This window comes from Ambystoma mexicanum, chromosome 11, assembly GCF_040938575.1.
Source record: "Ambystoma mexicanum isolate Mex_15411 chromosome 11, UKY_AmexF1_1, whole genome shotgun sequence".
Lineage (NCBI taxonomy): Eukaryota > Metazoa > Chordata > Amphibia > Caudata > Ambystomatidae > Ambystoma > Ambystoma mexicanum.
The window spans coordinates 94,381,193-94,403,672 of NC_090934.1; the positions used below are offsets into that span (position 1 = coordinate 94,381,193).

Sequence of the window (22,480 nt, forward strand, 5' to 3'; positions counted from 1 at the left end):
CTGCAAAATTGATCCTAGCCATTGGCTGATGATCATTCACTCTTGGAGTGAGTGAGAGAGACAGTGGGGGTCATTACACCTTGGAGGAAACCATGCCGCAATTTGCGGCATGGTTACCCCCTTACCGGGTCCGGGTCCCTTGAATGAGGAATTACTGGGCCATTCCAACCTTGGAGGACCCGGTAATTCCTCATTCAAGGAACCCGGACCCGGTCCATCCCCATTACTATTCGAGCTCCATAGGGCTAAATGGGAATGGGGAGGGAGCTAACAACGGGCCCGTAACGGGCCCGTTGTTAGTTCCCTGGTCTGCTAGCGAGACCCACTAAGGGCGCTTGGTTTTACCAGGTGCTCTTTGCGGGTCCCGCAAGCAGATCGTAATGGGGCGGTAAGGGGTTGATGGCTCCAGCACCATTACCGGCGCCGTTAACCCCTTACCGCCTCACTCGGAATGACCCCCAGTGTCTCTTGCCATCGCTTAGGGGCCTGCAACCTATGCCTGAATTCGTTCCATATCCTTGATCTATTGAATCCTTTTTTTTCCTTAAGGAACTGAGGAGGCTGAAATCTAAATTGGAATCCCAGCCCATGGTGAGTTCCTTCCTTGCTAGGTTCCCTCCTGTATAGATTCAATAAACCTTGCATGGTAACTTATGGTGGTAGTTCTGAAATACTTTTCAAAGTCCTTCAGCACCTATCCCCAGCCCAAAGAGTTCTGGAGAGTTTCACCCTCTAATGCAACTCTGTCGGCCCATAATAAAGCAGCCACTAAACCATTGAGCTTATTAGGAAAAGGTTTTTTGGTGTCCAGAGGGACTGTTTGGAAAAGGAATTAATTAACATTGTGGCAAAATAGTTATTTTAATCATATGTAATTTCCCAGTTAATGTCAATGGTTGTTTCTGCCATCTGCTCAATTGTAATTATTTTGTTTTATTGTAATATGCGTCGGTGGTTTGGTTCATAAAGACATTAATGGCAGCATGGGGTATCTGAAACCCAGATAATTTTAAGAGTTATCACATTGTATTTGTATTTATATAGCGCCTTAATCCAAAGCGCTTTACATAGCAAATGTATAAAAACAGTACAAAATTGAACAAGTGAAAACTGACACTAGATGCACTGAATCAGCTGTGATGCTGGAAATGCATCGGAGGGACAGGGCCTCTGTATCCTTGTCCTTTACTGCTTTTTATCGTGTGTTCTGTCGTGTTTTCCGCGCAGGAGTTCATGTGGGACTCCTGGCGGTGCAGCTCTCTCTTTTGGTTTGGTGAACGGACCCGTGGGATACCCTTATGGCACCCATGGGTGGGGGTACAACCCTGTGCCCCTAGTGTATGTTTTTAGGCACCTGTGGGTGGCCCAGAGAGCAGGGTAGGGGCTGGTGGCAGCTCCATGCTGAAATCGACGGGTGCACAGAGTTTCCTCCATTTTGGGATACCCCGGCCCTGCCATTGGGATCTGTTGATTCCTGATGGAAAACAAGATGGCCCCTGTGTTGCTTTCTATTACCCATTACCTTGTTTTCCCAAAGTCCTGGGAAGCCCTGACTCTGTCCCTTCCCCCTGACTGGCTGTTGGATGGAAGTGCCATATATGGTGTTGTTGTGAAGGCCCGGCCAGACTAGCTGGAGCCTTCCCAGTGATGTATGTTGTGGGTACCTCCTGTGGGTGGGACCCGGGTGAATAGAGTGTGTGACGAATATGCATTCTGTGTTGTGGATGTCTAGTATATGGTGGTTGACACAATGACAAAGACAGCCCTGCCCGAAACCGGTATGAATGCAGCTTGGAGTGTTGAATGGCTCGGTACTTGTCCCAATACACATAACTTGTTGTGAGTGTCTGGAGAGAAGTGAATGGCCTGAATACCTCGTGTGCCCGATTGGCTGCCTGCCTGCATGAATGCCCTTAGTCGTGATTGGATGCTTGAGTGTGACCCAGCGGAATGAATGGGAGATCAACAGTATATCTGGGGACCTCTCACTGCTAGGAATCGTGTTCAGAAGCTGAAGTCCTCTACGACGAGTAACTGATGCTTGACCTTGAAGCCCTGCTGGACGAGAAGAATTGCTGTTGCTCTCCTTCACAATCTGAAAGCTGTTGTGCCTCCAAGGACTGACCCAGAGAGGACCTGGTAAGGCGCCCTCTTCCCGAGCTACGAGGGACCATCGTGCACAGCTGATCTTTGCCAAAGCTCCCTGATAGACAGACCTACGACAGGCTGCCGACCCGATACGGGGACTGCTGCGGAACTCCAAGGAGAAGCGCTCAGACTGTTGTCCGCCACTGTCGACGAACGCTGTCGTCGACTGTAGCCGCTGTGCTCCCGTTTACCTAAGAACTTCAATTGCTCATCGGACGCTCTCGTCTGCATCGTCACCCGCTTGTCTCCTGCTGGTGAAGGCCCGACCGTCGACGCGCCGAGGAGCATCCACCGGTGGGTTTCCCGCCACCTAAAGATCACAGAGACGCCGACGACTCGACGCCCTTGCTGGGCCACAGTTCTTCATCATCTCTTTGCGGTCCAGAACTATCGTCACCGAGGTGCCCCGAACGCCTCTTCCTTGCAGGACGCCCACGCTCTGTCGTCGACAAGCACCGCTAGGAACTAAGCTGTCACTTCCCTGCCGTAGTTCAACCTGTTCACCGTCGGACGTTCGATCTGTGGCTCCCGCCTGAAAGGGAGTCACTCAAGAAGGATCGGTGGACGCATCTTCGGAGAACTCTACTCCACCAGGTACAGTGGGGGGGGTAAAACCTTAATAGGAAGAAGTGAGACTATTGAACATATGGACTGGGCTTGTGCTATATATCTTTATTTACAGGTTGCCCAGGTGGGGGGGATCTCCACAGAGAACTGTGCCTCGTGGTAGGGGTCAGTATTCTGCCTACTGTTTCAACCATATTGCGTTTCTTCCTATCTCTATTGCTGGTTTCCTCGTTATTGATCTGTGTGACATTTTAACCGTACAGTTGATGCACTTGATTCGATAACATTGGTGGTACCACTGTAGAATTGTATATATTTATCATTATTGACTTCTGAGTACAAAGTGCGTTATTGTGATCGTGTACATACCTTTTGAATATTATATAAAGACTGTGTTTTCAGTAATACAGTGTGTGGACATTCCTTTGTGGGTGTTCGGGGACTGCACTGTACTTAAGAACCAGCCTGCATCACCTCCTGAGAAGCTAGGCATTGATTGCTCGACCACGTACCAATAATAGAGAATCTTGGCTGGGGTCATCTGTGCCTCTCCTCTACCATATAGAGAGCGGAAGTATAGACACCCCCTAACAGTCTTTACATCAGCCCTGAAGCGTCGGATGTAATTTCAATGCTTTGCGAAATAAGGAGTAAGAGGTGCTAGAACGTATAGCAAGAGGAAGAAGATTCCAGTGCAAGAGAGCAAGGTATGCAAGTGTGCGAAAACGTGATTGTGCACAGGCAGGGGCTGGAACTGCCAGTCGGTATTAGAACGAAGAGAGAGAGGAAGAGTGTAGAATGAGACCAGTGAAGAAAGATAATCGGGAGTAAGACCATAAATAGATTTGAATATTAAACATCAAAAATTAAATTAAAGCTGTGCGTGAAAAGGGAAGCCTGTCTAGAGTATGGAGAGCAGATAATATTGATTCATGTGGATTCAGAGGATGTGTACCTGAATAGCGGCGTAAAACTCAGATTTTAGAGGAACAAGTCGAGCTGCAGACCAGAGAGTCCAGTAGAGCAATAAAAAAGGCGTGCAAAGATTAGAGAGCATATGAGTACTTTAGTTGCGTCAAAAGATAGGAAAGAACAAACTTTTATAATGTTAAATGGCCGATAGTGGCAAGCTCGAGAGGAAATGAAGATATGTTATTGAGCCAGAACCAAGAAGGCAAGAAGCGTGCTCTGTTATATTCCTAGGTCTAAGTAGGCAAGAAGCGGGCTGGGTGTGCTAAACCTAGGACTAAGAAGTCATGAACCGAGCTGTGTGCTATATCCCTAATACTAAGGCGGCAAGAAGCGAGCTAAACGATATATCCGTAGGACTAAGAAGGCAAGATGTGAGCTAGGTGCACTGATCCGGGACTAAGAAGTCATGAAGTGATCTGGGCGCTATATCCCTAAAGCTAAGGAGGCAAGAAGTGAGCTGGGCACTATATCCCTAGGACTAGGAAGGCAAGAAGCGCATTGGACGCTACATGTCTAGGTATGTGTGTTTTTTTTTAAATGGGGCACTCTTACACAGACAAGAAATCCTTGTTGGTAGACTCTTGTTTGCCACTATTACAGTTGGCCATCCTGATGATTTTAAAACCATTGTCCCTATTCTGTTCTGGTGGTTAACCTAGGCCTTATAGGCATTCCTCCTATCCCGTACCTCAGGGTAGCTTGGAACTAGAGGGGCAGATAGGGGAATTACCTTGTAGGTTGACCAAAAGATCTGGGAATCCTGGGGAAACCCTGGAACTATTTCAGAATAGGGCCCACTGGTACATTATCGTTTATTCTGTGTGGTTGGGTAGGTTGGGCCAAAAGAGTCTATCCAGCTTTGATGCTGAGATATCCCTTTTTGTAATGGGTATTAACCCACCCAACTTGTTGTGCACGAATTAAGGTGTTGAACCTTGTGTACTGCCTCATGTGTTCTGTTGATCTTTCATCACACCTCCAGATTACAAAGTGTAAATGCTTTACAGTAACTAATGTGTTCATGGTTTTTTATGAAAGGTTTGCTGAGGAGTTCTCGAATGACCCGGAGCGAGGCTATGGGATGGGCGTCGTAACCGTCTTTAAAAAGCTCCTGACCGGCAGCTACACCAATGTGTTTGAGCCCGCATGTCAACAGTTTGATGGAAAAGGATCTTACGGCAACGGAGGTGCCATGAGGGTAGTTGGCATTCCGCTTGCGTACCCCAATGTTGAGGATGTGAAGAAGGTGAGTTCATGCTTTTTCTTTTGCGTGGGCAGGAGGGCTTGTCTATGCCTTTGTTTCCTACTCTCTAGCATTGGCGATAACATAATATGCATAGAAGATCTGATCCAGGCCTTTTAATTGTCTTTAGGGATCTGAATGCACACAAGGACTTGAACTGTGCAGTGTATGCAAATGCTTTATGTATTTGTATGCAATTCAGCCTTCACTTGTTTTTCACCTCTACTTCTGGATGAGGGTTCAGAGAAATAGGATTCATTTTTGTCCAGAGTTAATGAAGGTGTCTGCAGAATTGTTCAAGATGGAAGCCAGCAACTGCAGCAGATATAGTTAAAGATATAAAGTATCTGTACATCACCCAACTCCTTATGCTGATTTCTGTTACTGTATGTCATGTTTGCTTCCACCTTGGCACAAAGGAAGGTAGTTCTTAACTATACTGAGTTCTTGGTGATGTCTGCCCTGTGTTTAGTCTCCTCAATTGTGCTCTGCCTAGCTTCCATTGGCTAGCCCCTGCCAGTTCATGCACAGTTTGTTATGCTATGTGAACTTCAAGGTTCTTGCCCATTTCCAAACCTCTTCGTTAGCGGAAAAATCCCTGCTTGCTGGTGGGCCTAGTGTTGCTCCGTGTGACATGTGTGAAGTCTGTATATTTGTTAACTGCGTAACTGCTTAATTCCTGTGAAGACTTTGGAGAAGCTGCTGATCTTTCCATATTCTGGTTTTCCTTTGTAGTCCAGTATCTGTGTAGTTGTTGGTTGTGTGTGTTGCTGTCATGTAGCTAAGCAGTCTGCCTGGGTTTTTCCTTTCTTGCCAGCTTATTGTGTCCCTTTGCCGCCAATTTTCTGGGGGTTTTTACAATGTATATTATTGCTTGTTACATGTCCTCCCTGTTGCCTTACATGGAGGGTTGAGATCTATAGATGTTAAAATAAGTATTAAAAGCAAAAATCTGTTCATTTGGAAACCTTAATCTGGATGAAAGCATGCGATCTTATTTAGAAATGTATCGTCATTTGTTTACTCTTTTCATGACCACACTCTTCCTCATTGGGTCATATAGCACTGCACAGTATGTTGGCTAAGGCATATTATTATCCTGAGGTTTGGTTCTGTGAATTAACACTGTTGACTTGTAGCTCTGTGAATACCATTGCTGTTTATGGCTTACCTTTCACTTCAAGGTTTTTCCCTCGCTTTGCTGACTTATCCATGGTTGAAGGGACTCTTCATTGCGACGTGTCTGTGGCCTAAGGTTACACAGTCCCCGTGGACAGGTCAATGCTCAGAACTCCCCATCATGTAATCCCTGAACCTAACAGGAGGCCCTTTGATTCTAGCGGGGCGACCCATACCCCCATCTGCGACACACATAGCAGACACCTCTTCCACTGTCTCAGGCACACTCTGAACATCACCTCTCTGGCGCAACCTGAACATCATTTAATGCACTCCCTGTTGTCGCCCCTTCATCACCACTGACACCACCTGTGCCCAAACCTTCACTTGCAGCGCCTCCCTCTGTCCTTCTGCCGCCATAACCGGGGATATCGAACACATCGCCCAGCCCCTTAGAAATCACGGGTCTTCTCTCCACCTCTCTTCCTACTACCACTACACTCCTGTTGCTCCACCTGGAACCATCGTCCAACTGCGCATATCCTCTTCCTACCTTCACCACCAGACGGGGATCCATATATACACTGTCCCCTTTGGGTACAAACCTGGGATTCTTTATCTGCACGTGGTCACCCACCGACACCATAAGGGGATTCTTCCCAACATTCGCCTCACTAGCTCTCCTCTGTCTCAACCAAACTCTTGCCAAAATCTCCTGCATGTCCACCTCAGAACGCACTCCTCCACCCAAGGCAGCAACTCTCAGCTTAGATCCTGTCTTCCTGCCCCTCATGAGCTTGAAGGGAGAATAACCCGTAACAAGCGAAGGTGTGTGGTGTGTGCCTATAAGCCGTCGAAGCCTCCGACAAAACATCACTCCAACACAGGCCATTAGACAAGGCCAATTGTATGGCCCCTTTTAATAAACCTATTCATTCTCTCCACCAGCCCGTTTGCAGCAGGGTTATACAACGCAGTCCTGTGATGGCGTATCCCCAAACCTCTCATGAACTCCTGCATGCATTTAGAAACAAATTTTACTCCGTTATCCGTCCCTAAACATGCCGGTACCCGTTTCCTATCAAATACTTTGCTAAGGAATGCCATTACCTTTTCAGTCGTTACTGACTCTAACGCAGTCGCTTCCACCTGTCGCGAGGTGTAGTTAACCAGAACCACGATGACTCTCAGACCGTTGCCCAACGTATCCATCGGTCCCATGATATCCACAGCTACTTTTGACCACACTTCTCTAGGCACTTCCACCGGATATACCGTCTGCAGCTTAGGTGCCTTGCTTTTGTCGGTCACCGCACACGCAACACATTCCATAATAACCTCCTCCACATCTCCATCCATGCCAGGCCACCAATACGACTCTCTCAGCCTCCTTTTGGTCAATGACCTGCCCAAATGCCCCTCGTGTGCCAGAATTACTAACCTGAACCTTAAACTGCACAGCAGTACCAACCCTTGACCTCTCGCAACACCCCATGGGCCCTCCGATAGCTCGTTCCATACATGCTCGTACCCTTTGTCCAACCCCTTGTTACCACTTTCCACCATTCCGCACCTCAGGAACTCCTTAATTCTTACCAAAGTAGTATCCACAGCACATTTTGTCCCACTCCTCCTTGTCAACTGGTGGAAATATACTTGCTACCCTCGTACACTCATCCCAAGCCTCTTGCACCTCCTTCCCTTTCCTCATAGGGCTAGGCAAACGTGATAAACAATCAGCTACAGAATTCCTGGTGCCAGGAATGTATTCCACTCTGAAATTGTACTCTTGCATATCAACCATCCACTTGGCAATTCTAGGCGAAGCAGCAGACAAACCTTTGGTGGTCAAAACATACATGAGGGGCTTGTGGTCCGTTCGTATAATATAAGGAACACCGCATAAAAATGTTGTTAAATGTTTGGACGCCCACACAACGGACAAAGCCTCCCTCTCTATTACTGCATACCTTCTTTCGGCAACTCTCAGCACTCTCGAGGCAAAAGCTATGAGATGATAGCCACCATTCTCCCACTGTTCAAGCACTGCCCCTATGCCCACCTCACTGGCATCAACCATTAACACAGTTTTGTTTTTAGGAGAAAATGACCCCAAAGATGGGGCGTGATTCACGTCACCCTTCAACTTCTCAAACTCCTCTTGGCAACTCTGTCAACTCAAATCGAACAATTTTCTTCAACGAGGCTCTCATATTGACTGTGTTCTCAGCGTAAGAAGCAATACACCTCACATAGTATTCTGTAATTCCTAGGAATGATCTGAGCTGCTCCTTGTGTACAGGAGCATGCGCGTCCTTCATGACCTTCATTAAACCCGCCTTGTGTCGTATGCCCATCTCGTCCAAAGTGTGTCCTAAGTAGGTTACACTCGGCACTCCCACATGACACGTGGACCATTTTACTGTCAAACCACTTTCCTTCAAGACCTTCATTACACTTAACACCCTGCTGTCGAGCTTTCTACGGTCCTTTCCCCACACTGATATGTAATCTTGGAAATATTCTACCCCAGATATTCCACCAAATACATTTTGCATCAGCCTCTGAAAAACCGCTGATGCTAGACCAAAGGGCATACGGCAGAAACGATATGCTCCGAATGGTGTGACAAACAATGTTCATGCACGTGAATCCTCGTGCAACTCTATCTGGTGATATGAGGATGATAAATCAAAAGTGGTGAAACACGTAGCCTTTCCCACATACGCCAACAACTTATTTATATTGGGCAAAGGATGCCAGTCTACCCAAATGTGAGCATTGAGCTCTCTCAAATCTACGCACATTCTCATACCCCCATCACCCTTTGCGTGCCAGTACCACAGGTGACAACCATTCCGAACTTTCGTTTCAATGATACCGGCTGCCTGGAGCTTGGCAAGCTCATTCTTTAACCCATCCCGAGCCTTCAAAGGCACCCTCCTTACCTTATGAACTCTTGGTATAGCACCTCTCTTAAGAACAATTTTATGTGAGAACCCCTTGAGCTTCACCAATTCTTCTGAAAATATAGTGGGGAAAGCTTCCCTGAGGTATTCGGCCGTTACCACACCCTCAACCATCATGTCCTCCTCGCCTCCAACACTCAATACGGGCACAGGCTTCCCTGTGCGTATTTCTATCTCAAGAGCAGCTTGTTCATCCCAGCCCAAAACGGCATCACCCTTATGTGCAACATTTAGCTTCCCTTGGGTGGTGCGCCCTTCAAATTCAATTCTTGCCCACTCATAACCCAACACCTTGATGGGCACGTGACCGTACGCGTAGGGATTTATATCGGATGGTAACAGTGTCCTTGCCATAACGCTCCACATACATTCTGGGGAAATCCTGGTGTATGGAGATCTAGTGTCCACCATCATTCGCATCTGCACCCCATTCACAGCTAACACGGCCCGCAGCCTTTTCTTTTTCTGCGCTCCAGTCACACTCAACACCCCCTCATGGGACTTCTCGCACAATGCGTCACGTGCTTCACCGCCCACGTAACCCACTACAGTTTCAGAACTTCCATCCGGTTCCAACATCTTGACAGTTTGCCTGTTCTCTGCGATACTCTTGCACATGATGCGGGCAAAGTGCCCCTTCCTTTGCATTTCCTGCATTCCACGTTTATTGCTGGGCATTCTCTTGCTCCTGTGACCTGCCCCTTCCAGCAACATTTCCTGCACATTTCTCTTTGACCAAACGTCCCTTGGTTCTCCCTGGGATAAGCATTTTCTTCCATTGTATTTTTCTGTATCCTTCCTTGGACACTGTGGCATGCACTCTTGTTTTTCTCAGTAACCTCTTGGACGCTTATCTTGGATTCCTCGATTGCCCTTTCTGTTACCTTGTCCAGTGGGGGATCCTTTTCGATCCAAAGCCTTTCTCTTACCCTGGCGTTGCTGGTCTTCATCATCACTTGATCACGGATGTACTCATCCAGGACACCTGTGAATTTGCAGGTGGAAATGAGTGTCCGCAAGGCATTCACATAGGCGTCTAAGCCTTCGCCCACAGCTTGAGCTCTGGAAAAGAAATGGTACCTCTCCAGCACTACAGTCAACCTTTTTCCAAATCGCTCCTCTAGTTTTTTGAGAGCAGTCTTGTATGCCCTCATGGCCTTCCCCTTCGCCGTCGCCAGGCACTCGTACGTCATCACCTGGAAGATGCCTGAACACCCGTAGACCCTCCGTCCCTAGACAGTTCAGAGTGCAGCTTCCTTGTCGTCATCGCTGTACCTTGCACCTCCTGCTGCTCTCAGATAGCCTTGAAATTGTCTACCCAGAGGTCCTAAGGGATGGGAGGTTCCCCTGGACTGGGCAGAAAGGCAGGAGGTGGACGGGCGTTGCTTTGCTGCATCCTGGGTATGCTCTGTGGCTCACTTCACCCCTAGAGTTAATCCAAATGAGGGCCAAAGTTGGTGTCTTCTTCCCTGTAATTGCCTGTTCGGAAATTCCTTCCTGCAGTGCCCAATTACCTGGTTCCTACCTCTTCTTCAGTGCCCTGAGCGTCTTTAGTTGCGTCCAATTTTTCTTTCTTTTGCACTGCACTCACACTTGTCTAGTGCAGTGTCTGTGAACACAATGTGCTAGTGCGGTGCGCTCCTTAATTGCCCTGTCTTTTCCTCGCCTGGGCCCACAGGGGCATTCACTGGTGGGTATCCTAGAGGTGCACGCGCGCCTAGGCAACAGTACACTAAGCGTTGCCAGGCAATCGCTGCACGCGTCTCAGGCTGCGTTACTGCCGCTTTCCGTCATTTGGGTTGGCCCCTTTGGCTCCTCCCTGTGGGATCTACCTAAGATCCTTATCATGCCACTTGGGTCCATCTGTTTTGTCTCTTGCATTCACATGCTTGCCTTTCCTGCTTGTCTTTTTTTCAGTTTTTTTTTAGCCCCATATGCCACTGTCTTGCTGTTACCCTGGGTGGGGTTACAAATCACCATTATTCTTACAAGGCTGGGCTCTTTAAGACTACATGGTGTGGATGTGTGCAGTGTAAAAGAGTATTAACATAACACCATGAAAGCTGTCTAAATGAAGCCAGAAACAGTGGATGAAACGAGTTGTATTTATTTTGCCACTAGTACATATTCTTTGTCATTGTTGGGTTTGATTCTCCATTTTCGGACAGTTTGCCAAGACCAGTGCCCAGCTGACTCATGCAGCCTCGTTGGGTTACAACGGCGCCATTTTGCAGGCTCTGGCGGTGCACTATGCGCTCCAGGGAGAGTCGAGCCGCGAGAAGTTCCTGGAACACCTGATTGGTCACATGGAAGAGGTAGAAGGAGACGAGAAGTCACTTGCCGATGCCAGAGAGTAAGTGTTCAGGCTGTAGTGATGTGTCCAACTTAAAAACAGAAACCCGATTAAAACGGTGTTTTTTGTAAGGCTCTCCTTGCAAAGCACTTGCTTCAAACTGTCTCAGTCAAAAACTTGCTTTTAAAATGATTTCCCTGCAAAGGAAACACACGCCTTGCATACCCCAGACTGGAGCATGCACGCTCACTTTCCCAGATGGCGAAATTCACACTTACCTGCAATGTACGACTGCTCCCTCCCCACACGTGCAATGACCATCTACCTAACTAGGCCTGGATGCTCCAGCAGACCACTCCCACCAGGTACCGCCTAAGAAATCATTCAGCAGAATCCCAACCCCAGCACCATGTTCTGTGCACCTGTTTTTTCTTTTTCTTTTCCTTATTAAATGCATATGGTAAAATTAACCTTTCGCACTACAATTATAAACCATAAAAAGGATAAAACAGATTATAAGCAGACAATTGTAAATGAGTATACACAATTAAAAAAGAACATTCTGACCATCATAAATAAAAACAGGAAAATTAAAACAACGTAAACACTCAAGTGGTGTTTCGCCTTTTCTCAAATGTGATACGCCCCAGTGGTAAGAACAAGAGCTTCTGCCCCATACAAAAGACTCCAAAATGTGTCAGACCATATGTTACGATGTGTCGGATACCCCCTGTCATGCATAGGTTGGAGACTTGGACACTGGGTCAAGATCTGTCGAGTTGTCTCAATTTCTGTGTACCTGTGGGTCCGCTGCCTGGTAAGGAATGGGCGTGTTCACCTGTGGGTCCGCTGCCTGGTAATGAATGGGCGTGTTCACCTGTGGGTCCGCTGCCTGGTAAGGAATGGGCTGGACATGCAGAGAGCCTGTTCTGTGGTCTTTTATTATAGTAGTGGACACCTGTGGGTCCGCTGCCTGGTAAGGAATGGGCTGGACATGCAGCGAGCCTGTTCTCTGCTCTTTGATTATAGTAGTGTGCACCTGTGGGTCCGCTGCCTGGTAAGGAATGGGCTGGACATGCAAAGAGCTTGTTCTGCGTTTTTATTATAGTAGTGGACACCTGTGGGTCCGCTGCCTGATAAGGAATGGGCGTGTGTACCTGTGGGTCCGCTGCCTGGTAAGGAGTGGGCGTGTGCACCTGTGGGTCCGCTGCCTGGTAAGGAGTGGGCTGGACATGCAGAGAGCTTGTTCTGTGCTCTTTTATTATAGTAGTGTGCACCTGTGGGTCCGCTGCCTGGTAAGGAATGGGCATGTGCACCTGTGGGTCCGCTGCCTGGTAGGGAATGGGCTGGACATGCAGAGAGCTAGTTATGTTAGTCTAGCAGTCTGCAGCCGGTGCAAGCGGCAACTCGCCAGATGCCTTTAGTAGCTGCTTTAAGTAGTGCTACACTCTCAACCGTGCCAGAGCATTACAATTTGAAAAGCAAGAAAGGCGCAGGATAATGGCACCACGAGCCCTCTTTTTCTACTACTAATAATCTTCTGGCGGGAGATCTCTCCATATGTTCACCACAGACAGGCTGGCTGTGGGTGCTGTGGGAAGGGCTTAGTGGAAAGCGCTCAACTTTACCATACATGCTCCTTGGTGATTAAAATGAAATGAGTAACCTCTGTGGAATACGTCTGGGTGCTTCACCAGATTCTGGAATGTTCGATTGGAATGGGCGTTTGTTCAGTCCTTCGTCCTGCCCCGGTTGGAACTAGTCTGTGTGAGGGAGAGTTAGGTTGGGTGCCACCAGTTGCTGGTGTTTTGGATGTCTGTCATGCTGGCCCTTTAGAGTTGGAGACCAAAGACCCCTACTGGGATGCTTTCAGAGTTTGTGCAGTGGAGGGAGGTAGGTGCCAACGTCTGCAAAGTTGCCCAAGGACAAGCAGTGACTCCATTGTTATTTAGCAATGAGCCCTGTCTATAGTACTTTGCTCCTCCCCCCAGCTTTGCTGTGAGGTTGATTGATTGTCCTAATCTTCTGAAGTATTGTGTGTCCTTTTCCCGGTGAGGCCTCATCTCAGACCCTGCCAGACATGCCATTCAGGAAGGTTTCTGTCCGATGTCAGACGCCTGGCAGGGGTCCGGTGCCCTCAAGAAAACCTGCTCTCCTTCCAAGACCCTCTGCACAGCTGTCTGTGTGGCTTCCACTGGTTGGTGACAGCTTTTATGAAGCTAGTGGGGTGCAGCCAGGCTTTCGGGGTGGCCCTGCATGGAACCCCCTTGCAAATCTAGTGCAGAGTCCAACAGGAAGACATTGTTCGCTGCAAGAGAGTGCATGGGAATATGGATGTCCACCACCATTTGTGCTCCGCATCATCTGTCTGCCTTGGACTCTCAGGGCTGCAGTTGCAAGAACTAGAAAATGGCCTGTCTTGTGAATGGTGTCTGGATTTTCATTTGCATCCAGTAGTGTGAAGAGATCCCGGGGGAATAGCCAGCAAAAGTTTGTAGCTTGCTGCTCAAAGTTTGAATGGATGCATCCAGTGCTCCAGATACTTTTTTGAAGTGGGAGTGTTTTACTCCCTATTTTTTATAATTGGAAGTAAAATTAGTTTTGGGGAGTAAATCTGATTTCCAATGGGAGTATTTTATAAGCAAGCCGAAATATGTTTTTACTGTACAACTGACGTGTTTTGTCAAAAATATTTCGTTGTAACATGTTATTCATGCACATTATCATGTACAGGTTTACCTCTTCAGATCAGGCAGTAATGATAGCAGAGCTTCTTTGTGTGGCATTATGCATACTACTGGGCCAAACATATCCACGCAGCTGTGTGGATGAAGGCAGGGGGCAGGCTCCTATGTGGCAGTTTCCAATTTTTGTTGGGAGTATTTGCCTTCTTTTAGTGAGAAAAAGTGGTTGATAAACCCCTTGTATGTAGGGCTGGATGCACCCCTGTGATGGGATCAGAGTGTGCACTCAGGTGGTACCTAAACGGAGGGTCTGCATCCTTACCTTGTTAAACTTGGGAGTGAGTGCTCAAACACAGACAACACCAACTCCAAAGTGTAATCCTGATACAGCTCTGCTACTCCCTGCCCTCTTCCAAGACTCGACCTTGTGGAAAAGCTCTTCCTGGTATCTTCACATGGCTTCTACCAGCCAGATGGAACAGAGGAACCAGTGATTACTTCCCAGTAACTCGGCAGACACAGTCTGGTTAAATGGCTCAAGGGCCTCCTGCTATGTATGAGGCTTTGCTGTCCAGCCCCTGTGCTGATCCAGCATTAAGAGTCGGAAGCACTGGACACCAAAAGCACTGGTAACTGACCGAACCAGAGGCCTGTCATGTCTACCTTAAATCCAAGACCAATCGCACAGCAAGAAACTAAAAGCCAAGTTAGGACTGAGAGGACTCTAGCACTCGCATCCTTTTCCTTCTCTGGGAGCTGTTTGCACTCTTAATATCCGGCCCTCTACCATTCGGAAATAAAAAGCTGGAACATGCCCCAGTGCATCATTTAAACTCTTGTCTGGTAGTGCAGTCTTCTAATTTGATGGAAGACCTACTAGAGCAGTTATTGCACACAACTACAAACTGTCACCTTTTGCTTTCAGCCTCGTTGGGAACCTTGCGTCGACTGCCAGCTGTCTACAACAGCCGAAGATACCCGACTGCTTGGAAAGGCACCCAAACGTTTTTTGACGTCTGGTCCTATCTTTAAGGTTGGGCCCAGTACTTAACTTTGGGGGACTGCAATATCCTGCTTAGTCAATCGGAAGCTGGTCTAACCCATTGTTTCTTGTTAGAATAACTCTTGGTTACATGTTATACTCCCTTACATATCTTTGAATATCCGTGTATTCAAACTAATAACGGTTTTGCCCTGTAACCTAATCTCCTTTTCCCTCCTACAAGTTGACAATGACTCTTTGACGGCTGCTACCACAAGGAGGACCAGAGGATGTTTAAGGGAACTGTTGACCCCCGGATTGGAGAGATGCCCTCACTTCATGAACACAGAACTGATGGGGCCTCCCCGATATCCACATATCCGCTTTTGACTAATGGAGTATCCCTCGTTGACCCTTAGAGGCCAAGGAGACTTGAGTTTCTTCTCATGGATGCTCTTTTCATTTCCACCTCCACTCCCTCCGCTTTGTAAAATGATAAACGGAGAGCTTGTAATCGTGGAATGACATGTCTGTGTTGGACTCTTCTTAAGGCAAAGGTATTCTTTGCTAGGAGCTGACAGCTAAGCAAGGAAGGTGGATGCCCAGAATCAGCGTTTGTCACAACACCTTGTATAATAATTTTGTTAATTATCACATCTATGTGAAGTGTAATTGCTAATCTCTGGTAGGAGAGCACACTCCTTGCAAGTGGTGGAGTCAGCGCTGCACCTTTCTGGTAATCAAAACTGAGAGCATGGCAGGAATTGGATGTGATGACGAAATGGTGATTAGTTCTAAAGCCAAACATTGGGAGTGAATGGGCACCAAATTGGGATCGAGTAAATGGAAGTGTCATGTTTCCATTGATGCCCATAGATACAGCAGGGGGTTTGGATTAATAAAAAATCAGTTCAGCGCCGTAGTTCCTGCCAACATCTTGAAATCGGACCTGAATTGAAAAGATCCTAAATAACGGAAATTAGATGAGCCTATTGTTCCTCTAATTTGTTAACTATCCAATCAATGACACTCTTAACTGAAAATGGACTGTTCAGCAACGTGATCCATTGTAATGGAAAGTAGGTTGACTGATTAATTGAAATGGACTGGTTTAATCACCATTTGATATTGAATATTGTTGCTGGAAAAAGTTCTGTAATCCTCTTGAGTTGAGGAGCATACATTCCACTCGGCCATAATTTCCATGCAAGCAAAGTGGCTCAAAGACGCCAAGTCTTTTCAAAGGAGAAGTTCCATTAAAATTCCAAGCTTTTTGTGACAAACCCACAGTTCTATAGGATCCTCATGGGGCTAGAAGAATGACTCTTCTGTTACATGATTCCCCAATGTCCCTTGTAGTGTTCAACAAAACTTGAAGTTCCTTCTAAGAAGTTTCAACACATGTTGCTTTCTTTATACTCTTTATCCTGTCGACACTAGGATGACGAAGATGCTCCACACGTCCCTCTCGACTCTCCAGCACAACACTCTTGTAGAATTGCCCAGGGAATTAGTGATTCATTACTGCATCATATTTACAGTCTCAAGTCTTCCCGGCCCCCTCCTGGACTTGGACTTGTTCCTGTTACCTTCTCCCGGGGGAACTCTTCACCGGCTTCGCCAGTGTCGCTGGTCCACTCTCTCTGCTTCAACTTCTTCTTTCACGCTACTTCTATGGGCCGTTTCTCAAACCCAGCCGATTAATGTTGGTGCTCTGGGAGGTGTTGTTGAACCACACGGTCCACTCACGATGGGTCACACCACCACCACAGTCTTTTGTACTCTCCGCGCACTCACCTACGCGGCTCTGCTGTAGGCAATGGTAGGTGGTCTTGGCACCGTTGTCTGACTGGATGGATACAGGTCGCACCACCACCTTCCCGTCTCTCCAGGTCTACTGCGCCAGATCCCAACCGACTTGCAAGGTGCTTTTCCGGCACCTTGCTGTTCGTCTCTTTAGTTTTGGAGACGTGCCTTGCTGCAATCTCCTGGAGCCCAAGTTCCACCTTATGGGCTCTGATGCAGCCACCTTGCTCGCTGGGTTCTCCTTATGGATGTGCAGAAGCTTTTGGAATACCAGAACTGCACGGCCCATTGATGGAAGGGTCAGAAGATGACAAAGAACCCAAAGGAATCAAACTTCTTCTTCCAACTTCACTCTCAAGTTTGGAGATTACAATCTCCCGGGTCTCCTTGGTGTCCTGACGGCTTAACCTTTCACCTCCTCTTTAGTCCCACTTCTGTTTCCATTTTTATATAGATTGGTCCTCCCCAGATGTCAGAATCTGTCGTACTGTTGACCCTGTAGTGTAGCCGACAATTTTGTTTTGTTAGCAATAGAACTGATGGATAACAACTAACCTCCAATAAGAAGAGGATAAGGTACTTCTACTCAGGAACCCACGATACTTCGATAACAAGGACCATATGACATCCCCAGTATCTGTTGAATGAAAATGAAATGACCCCTGAGTGATGATACCAACACAATGATAGTGAATGCCTATGGTGGCCGTGTGGTATGGGAATGAATTTACCAATGGGAAAGCAGGTTACTGTTTGCACGGACCAACAGGGGAGCACTAAGCCGATGGAGCAGCTCAAGGAGCTGTCCCGATGGAACGAGGACGAATAGGATGGGATGAAAGTCTCTAGTCCCAACGGCTATCCCGACGAAATGCGGACGCCTATGGGAAATACCAACACCACACGTAGAGTCCCAGTCCGTGTGAAGCGGTAAGTGAGAGAAGGTATGCTCCACTGTGCAAAGTACCTGGTCCGCGGGAATGGGTCCGGATGAAATGGGGAAGCCTCTTAGCTGTAGGTTGATAATGCTGGCTCCGATGCTGATGAAAAAGCTGGTACAAGGCTTGGAATCTGTAAATACGTGAGCCAAGCGAAATCCAAAGACAGTCCGGGTCGAGATGCAAAAGTTCCAAAAAGCCAGAAGCATGGTATCAAGGGGAAAACAAGGATGGCAATCCGAGGGACAGTCCAAATTTCAGTAGGTAAACAAGGTCCAGAGCAACACAACCGACTAGGAGCAAACCAAGGGAAATCCGTTAGCAAAATCAATGGTCAGACAGGAAACAAGAAAATACGTAGTAGCACTTCAGCAAAATCAGAAGCAACGCCACGGGAGAACTAGACGCTATCCGCATCATATGATTGAAGCGGACGCCGCGGAGCTGCAACTTCCGTACATTGCCACAATCTCCATGGCAACTTCCAATCAACACCATAGCGGTTCTTGTAACATAAGCACCGGTGTTTGTGGGAGTTGTAGTGCGGGTTACGTACTCTGATGTTTCTGTGTACAGAGGGGAATGCTATGATGTTACTGTTAGTTTGAATGCGTGCCATGTTGCTCTGTGTAAAGATGTTACCTGGGAGAGCAGTGGGGCGTGAATTAATCCTCGTGGTTACCGCAGGCATGGCACCAGCGTAACGTTGGTTTGACAGAAGCTGTGAGAACACCCTTCACGTTTCTCTGTAATGTTCTTGTGCTCTTCTTCGTCTCAGTCTTTTCAACATTCAATAAAGCGGTAGTCTTGTCTTCCTTCACTGTTCTTCCTTCCCGTATGGTCAAAAGAAGGGCTAGAATTATCTAACCTTTCTACCTTCGGCTTTTTAATAATATCAGGAATAACAGACTTGAAAGAAAGCACACGACCACAGTATGCATTAACACTTTCCGAATAACTCTTCATAGATCTTATAGGCTCCAGAGTCCAAAGGGAGCAAGAGTAAAGGAGTTCTATCATGGGATGAGAATCTTTATCTCTAGAAGGATTTGGCATTATTACTGTCCTGTGGGGTCTAGGGTTATAGAGGCCTTGTCCCAGACTCCCATCCTTGGCCCCAGGAGGGAAGTTCCTTCCCTTGAGGTCCTCCTGCCTGTTACCGCCACCATTGGGACTATCGGCTAGCGGCCTCACCACCCTGGCCTTATGGAAAGGTGCTCCCCTCTCGGGAGAAGTGACGCCATCTGATGGTTTGTCACACTACTCTGTGGAGCAGAGTGCGGTGAGTGCAGTCAAGAGTGTTCTACATCAAAAAGAACGTTTAAAAAGTCATATGATCTATGAATAGTAATAAATCATTTGAAAAAAAGTGGAGCAAAGCTTGTTGTGGATTAATATCTGAATGGATAAGTGGTACGAAAAGAGATTAACGAGAAAAGAGATTAACGAGAAAAGAGATTAACGAGAAAAGAGATGATCACTTTTGTGGTGATTTGTTTACTGAACGGAGGCGATTTCAGGAATTGCGCTTGACATTAAATCAATCACTCAAGAAATTATTGAGAAACGCAGTATATTTTTGTAACATTTATGAGTCAGTTTGGGAAATGAGTCCTTTCCAGGTGAGCCAATTTGAAGCACTGAAGCTGACTAAAGGATCCCCGATGGGCGATGTCCATGATGTCCAGCTCCAGCCATTTAAGAATTCGCCCTTGAATATTTATTTATACTTATAGAACAGATTGACTTTATAAAAGTTTTGCAAATTAGCTAAACATAACTTTGCAATTTATTAATGAGTTTGCAAACGCAGATGGGGGTTTGTGTCGATTTTGTGGACAACGTCCTGCAGAAAGGTATCGCCCCATTACTGCGCATCAGAAAATACAGAATGCAAATTGCCAATATTTTTCATGAAAATTCTACAACAATTGAGTGTGGGGTGGGGGTGAAGTCTGCCTTTTGTTTTTCTATTCTGCTAGTTAAGGCCTGCTCTCCAGGATTGGATCTTTCATAGAGTAGTAGCGAGAATTGCATCTCCTGACGGCCGGCTGACCTATAATGGGTGTTCTGATGAAAACTGTGCTGCTATTGGACATGGCTATCTGGGGGTTTGGGTCAGAAAGAGCTGTTGCCTCGGATTGAAAGGCCAAAGTTTCTATTGAACAGTGGCAGAACTGTGACTGCATGGTGTATAGTACAAACTGAGTCTTGCTTTGCACCCCAGCAAACAGATCCGTTAGTCTGCATGTCTGAGTGCTCTTATCCGTGTCGTATCATTGGAACCATTCCGATATAGCAAAGGGCTAGAAGTTAAACCGTTGTGTTGTTGGTCAGTGCTTTACATTTCCCGACTCTCCATTGGTATGCAGGCCACGATTGTAAACTTTTTTAAAAACGTTATACAACGTAAAGATTTGAAACTACAAATGCCCAATCTAAAAGGAATGTGGTTAATCTAGGAAAATAACAGAACTTCATTTTGCTTTTGGCCCATGGGTGGCAATTCAGCACCAGCAAATGGGGGAAATATTTTGGTGTTAGAACAGGGGTAGTCAACTGGTCGTCCTCCAGATATTGTAGCCTACAACTCCCAGAAGCCCTCACAGCTGACTATGCTCTCTGTGGCTAAATGGAGTAGTTGTAGGCCAAAACATCTGCACGGTGACAGGTTGGCTACCCCTGCCAAAGATGGTTTTTGGATGTGATAGCATTGTGGTGTCAGAACAATCCTTTTGGCTGCTTATTTTGACACCGGTGGCACTTATCACGTCTCTTAGTTTTGCTTGTGCCAGACCCTTTAATGCCATGCTGAGGGAGCCAAGGATATTGCTATATAGATGGGATGTGACCCACCACAGGCAGTGCACATTGAAAGGCACCAGAAGGCAGGTGTGGTTCAGGGTCATGCAGGAACGCTATTCTCCCTTGTGCTGGGCATCTTCTGCTATGCAGGCTGCCGCCCCGGTCTCCCTGCTTGGGACCTTGGAGGCCCTTGTGAGACTGGAGGAGTTTTGTTTAACAAAGTTGACACAGTTAGCATTGCTTCTTGGTATACATTCAGCAAAAGGGATATATGGTAGCAAGAAGTGCAGCTGTTGGCATGGGGTTACCCAAGGGTGGTCTTTGCCCTCCAAGCAGAGGTAAGACTTGGACCAAGAGAGATGGCTCTTAACCTTCTACTGAACAGAAATTGAAGTCATTGAGCGGAGAGGCCTCATTTACATAACATCTATAGCAGGAAAGCACAAATGCAAAGAGACCAATTCCAAAAGTAGAGTGGGAATTGGGGGATGGGACAGCCCGGATAAAGGGGTGTCCAGAATGATTATTTTTTTTTATTTTATTGTATTTGGTTAGTTCAAAGATTTACAAAAAACAATTTCAAGTAATCCAATAGTACACCTAATAAAAAAGAAAATGCTAAAAGAAGAATAAAGTTAATTAGTAACCTGGCGAGAGGCAATCTGAATGCAACAAGCATTATGATTGGCTCTCGCCAGGTCCCTACCCGACCGGGAATCCCTCCGTCGGGATTCCACGGCCTTTGTCCCCGGCGGGGGGCGTGGCAACCCCTCAGCCAATGAGGAGGCTCGAAGCGGGGCCATCCCCGCTCCGAGTTTCCCCGCGGCTGAGAGGCTGCCTTCGCACCCCGCCGGGGATTCGTACGTGTTTTTTTTTTTTTTTTTTTTAAATTCCATTCCCTTCCTCCCTCCCTCCCCGCCCGCCAGCCCCAACTTACCTTCTTGGTCCTGCGTCCCCGGCGGAGGAAGAGGGAAGCCTCCAGCTGTGAGGAGACTCGGAGGGGGGCCATCCCCGGGGACGCAGGTACGTTTTTGAAATTTTTTTTTTTACCTCTTCCCCTCCCGGCCCACTCCCGCCCTCCCAACTTACCTTCTTTTTGATCCTTTTTTTTGGGAGCTTCGCTCGGGTCCTTACCTATGGGCCCCGGGGCATTACCTGAGTTGGTAATGCCCCTGACGCTCGGGTTCTATTGCTTAAATAGTACACACAGAATTACCGAACAGGAAAACAAAATGGATTAAGAGAAGGGTAATCAATTTAAGTCCAATAAATCAACAGAAGTTCTCCCTCGAGGTGAATTAATTGGGTTGGTTCAGTGTGCACAGAGCAGTTAATAATACCACAGATGGAGCCGCATATCAAAAAGATCAGCAATTAACATTCACATCAGATATTAAATACTACCATTTGTAGTCTAGAGACAGTGAATCCACAGCCAATTCAAATAAAATGAATACATTCAGAATAAATCCAAATTTTGCAGATCGCGTCATGTTAAATAAAAATAAAATGCATCCCCTGCCAAGTATCATCAGTTTACCAGGTCTACAGATTCAGTGATTTGATGAAACCAGCCAGGACCAACCCTTCCCGGATATTAAAGTTTTCAAGACACTGTCCCCATATCATATGTTCATCCTAGAGGAATGGGTTCATTGCAAGTGGCCCCAGATATTGGGTTCTTAAGCACTGTGGTGGGAGGCATTCGAGGTTTCCAGTTTGATTCCACAATGATTATAGCAAATGCCTAGTTTCTGCTGATTTGCTTTATTCGCCTGTCACTTTATATGAAAGTCTGCCGATCTGTGCACAGCGCTTGCCATCCGCTCATCACCCTGATCCCACCTCTTTATGCAGAATACTGTTACCAGCGACTGTGTTTTTTTACTTCTGTTCATGTGTGTTTAATTACTGGATGTTCTTTCTAACAATATTCTTAAGTACCCTTAGTTTG

At 46.9% G+C, this 22,480-nt stretch overlaps 1 protein-coding gene across 2 annotated transcripts in view; it reads left to right on the forward strand.

Annotated features, from left to right (window-relative positions):
• ADPRS (ADP-ribosylserine hydrolase) overlaps positions 1 to 22,480 on the forward strand; it is a 47,005-nt gene that overhangs the window by 19,453 nt on the left and 5,072 nt on the right. For both annotated transcript variants that reach the window (XM_069622610.1, XM_069622609.1), the window contains exons 3-4: positions 4,726 to 4,933; positions 11,187 to 11,371. In XM_069622610.1, the coding sequence (XP_069478711.1) occupies positions 4,726 to 4,933; positions 11,187 to 11,371 (393 nt within the window). The remainder of the gene's footprint in view (positions 1 to 4,725; positions 4,934 to 11,186; positions 11,372 to 22,480) is intronic.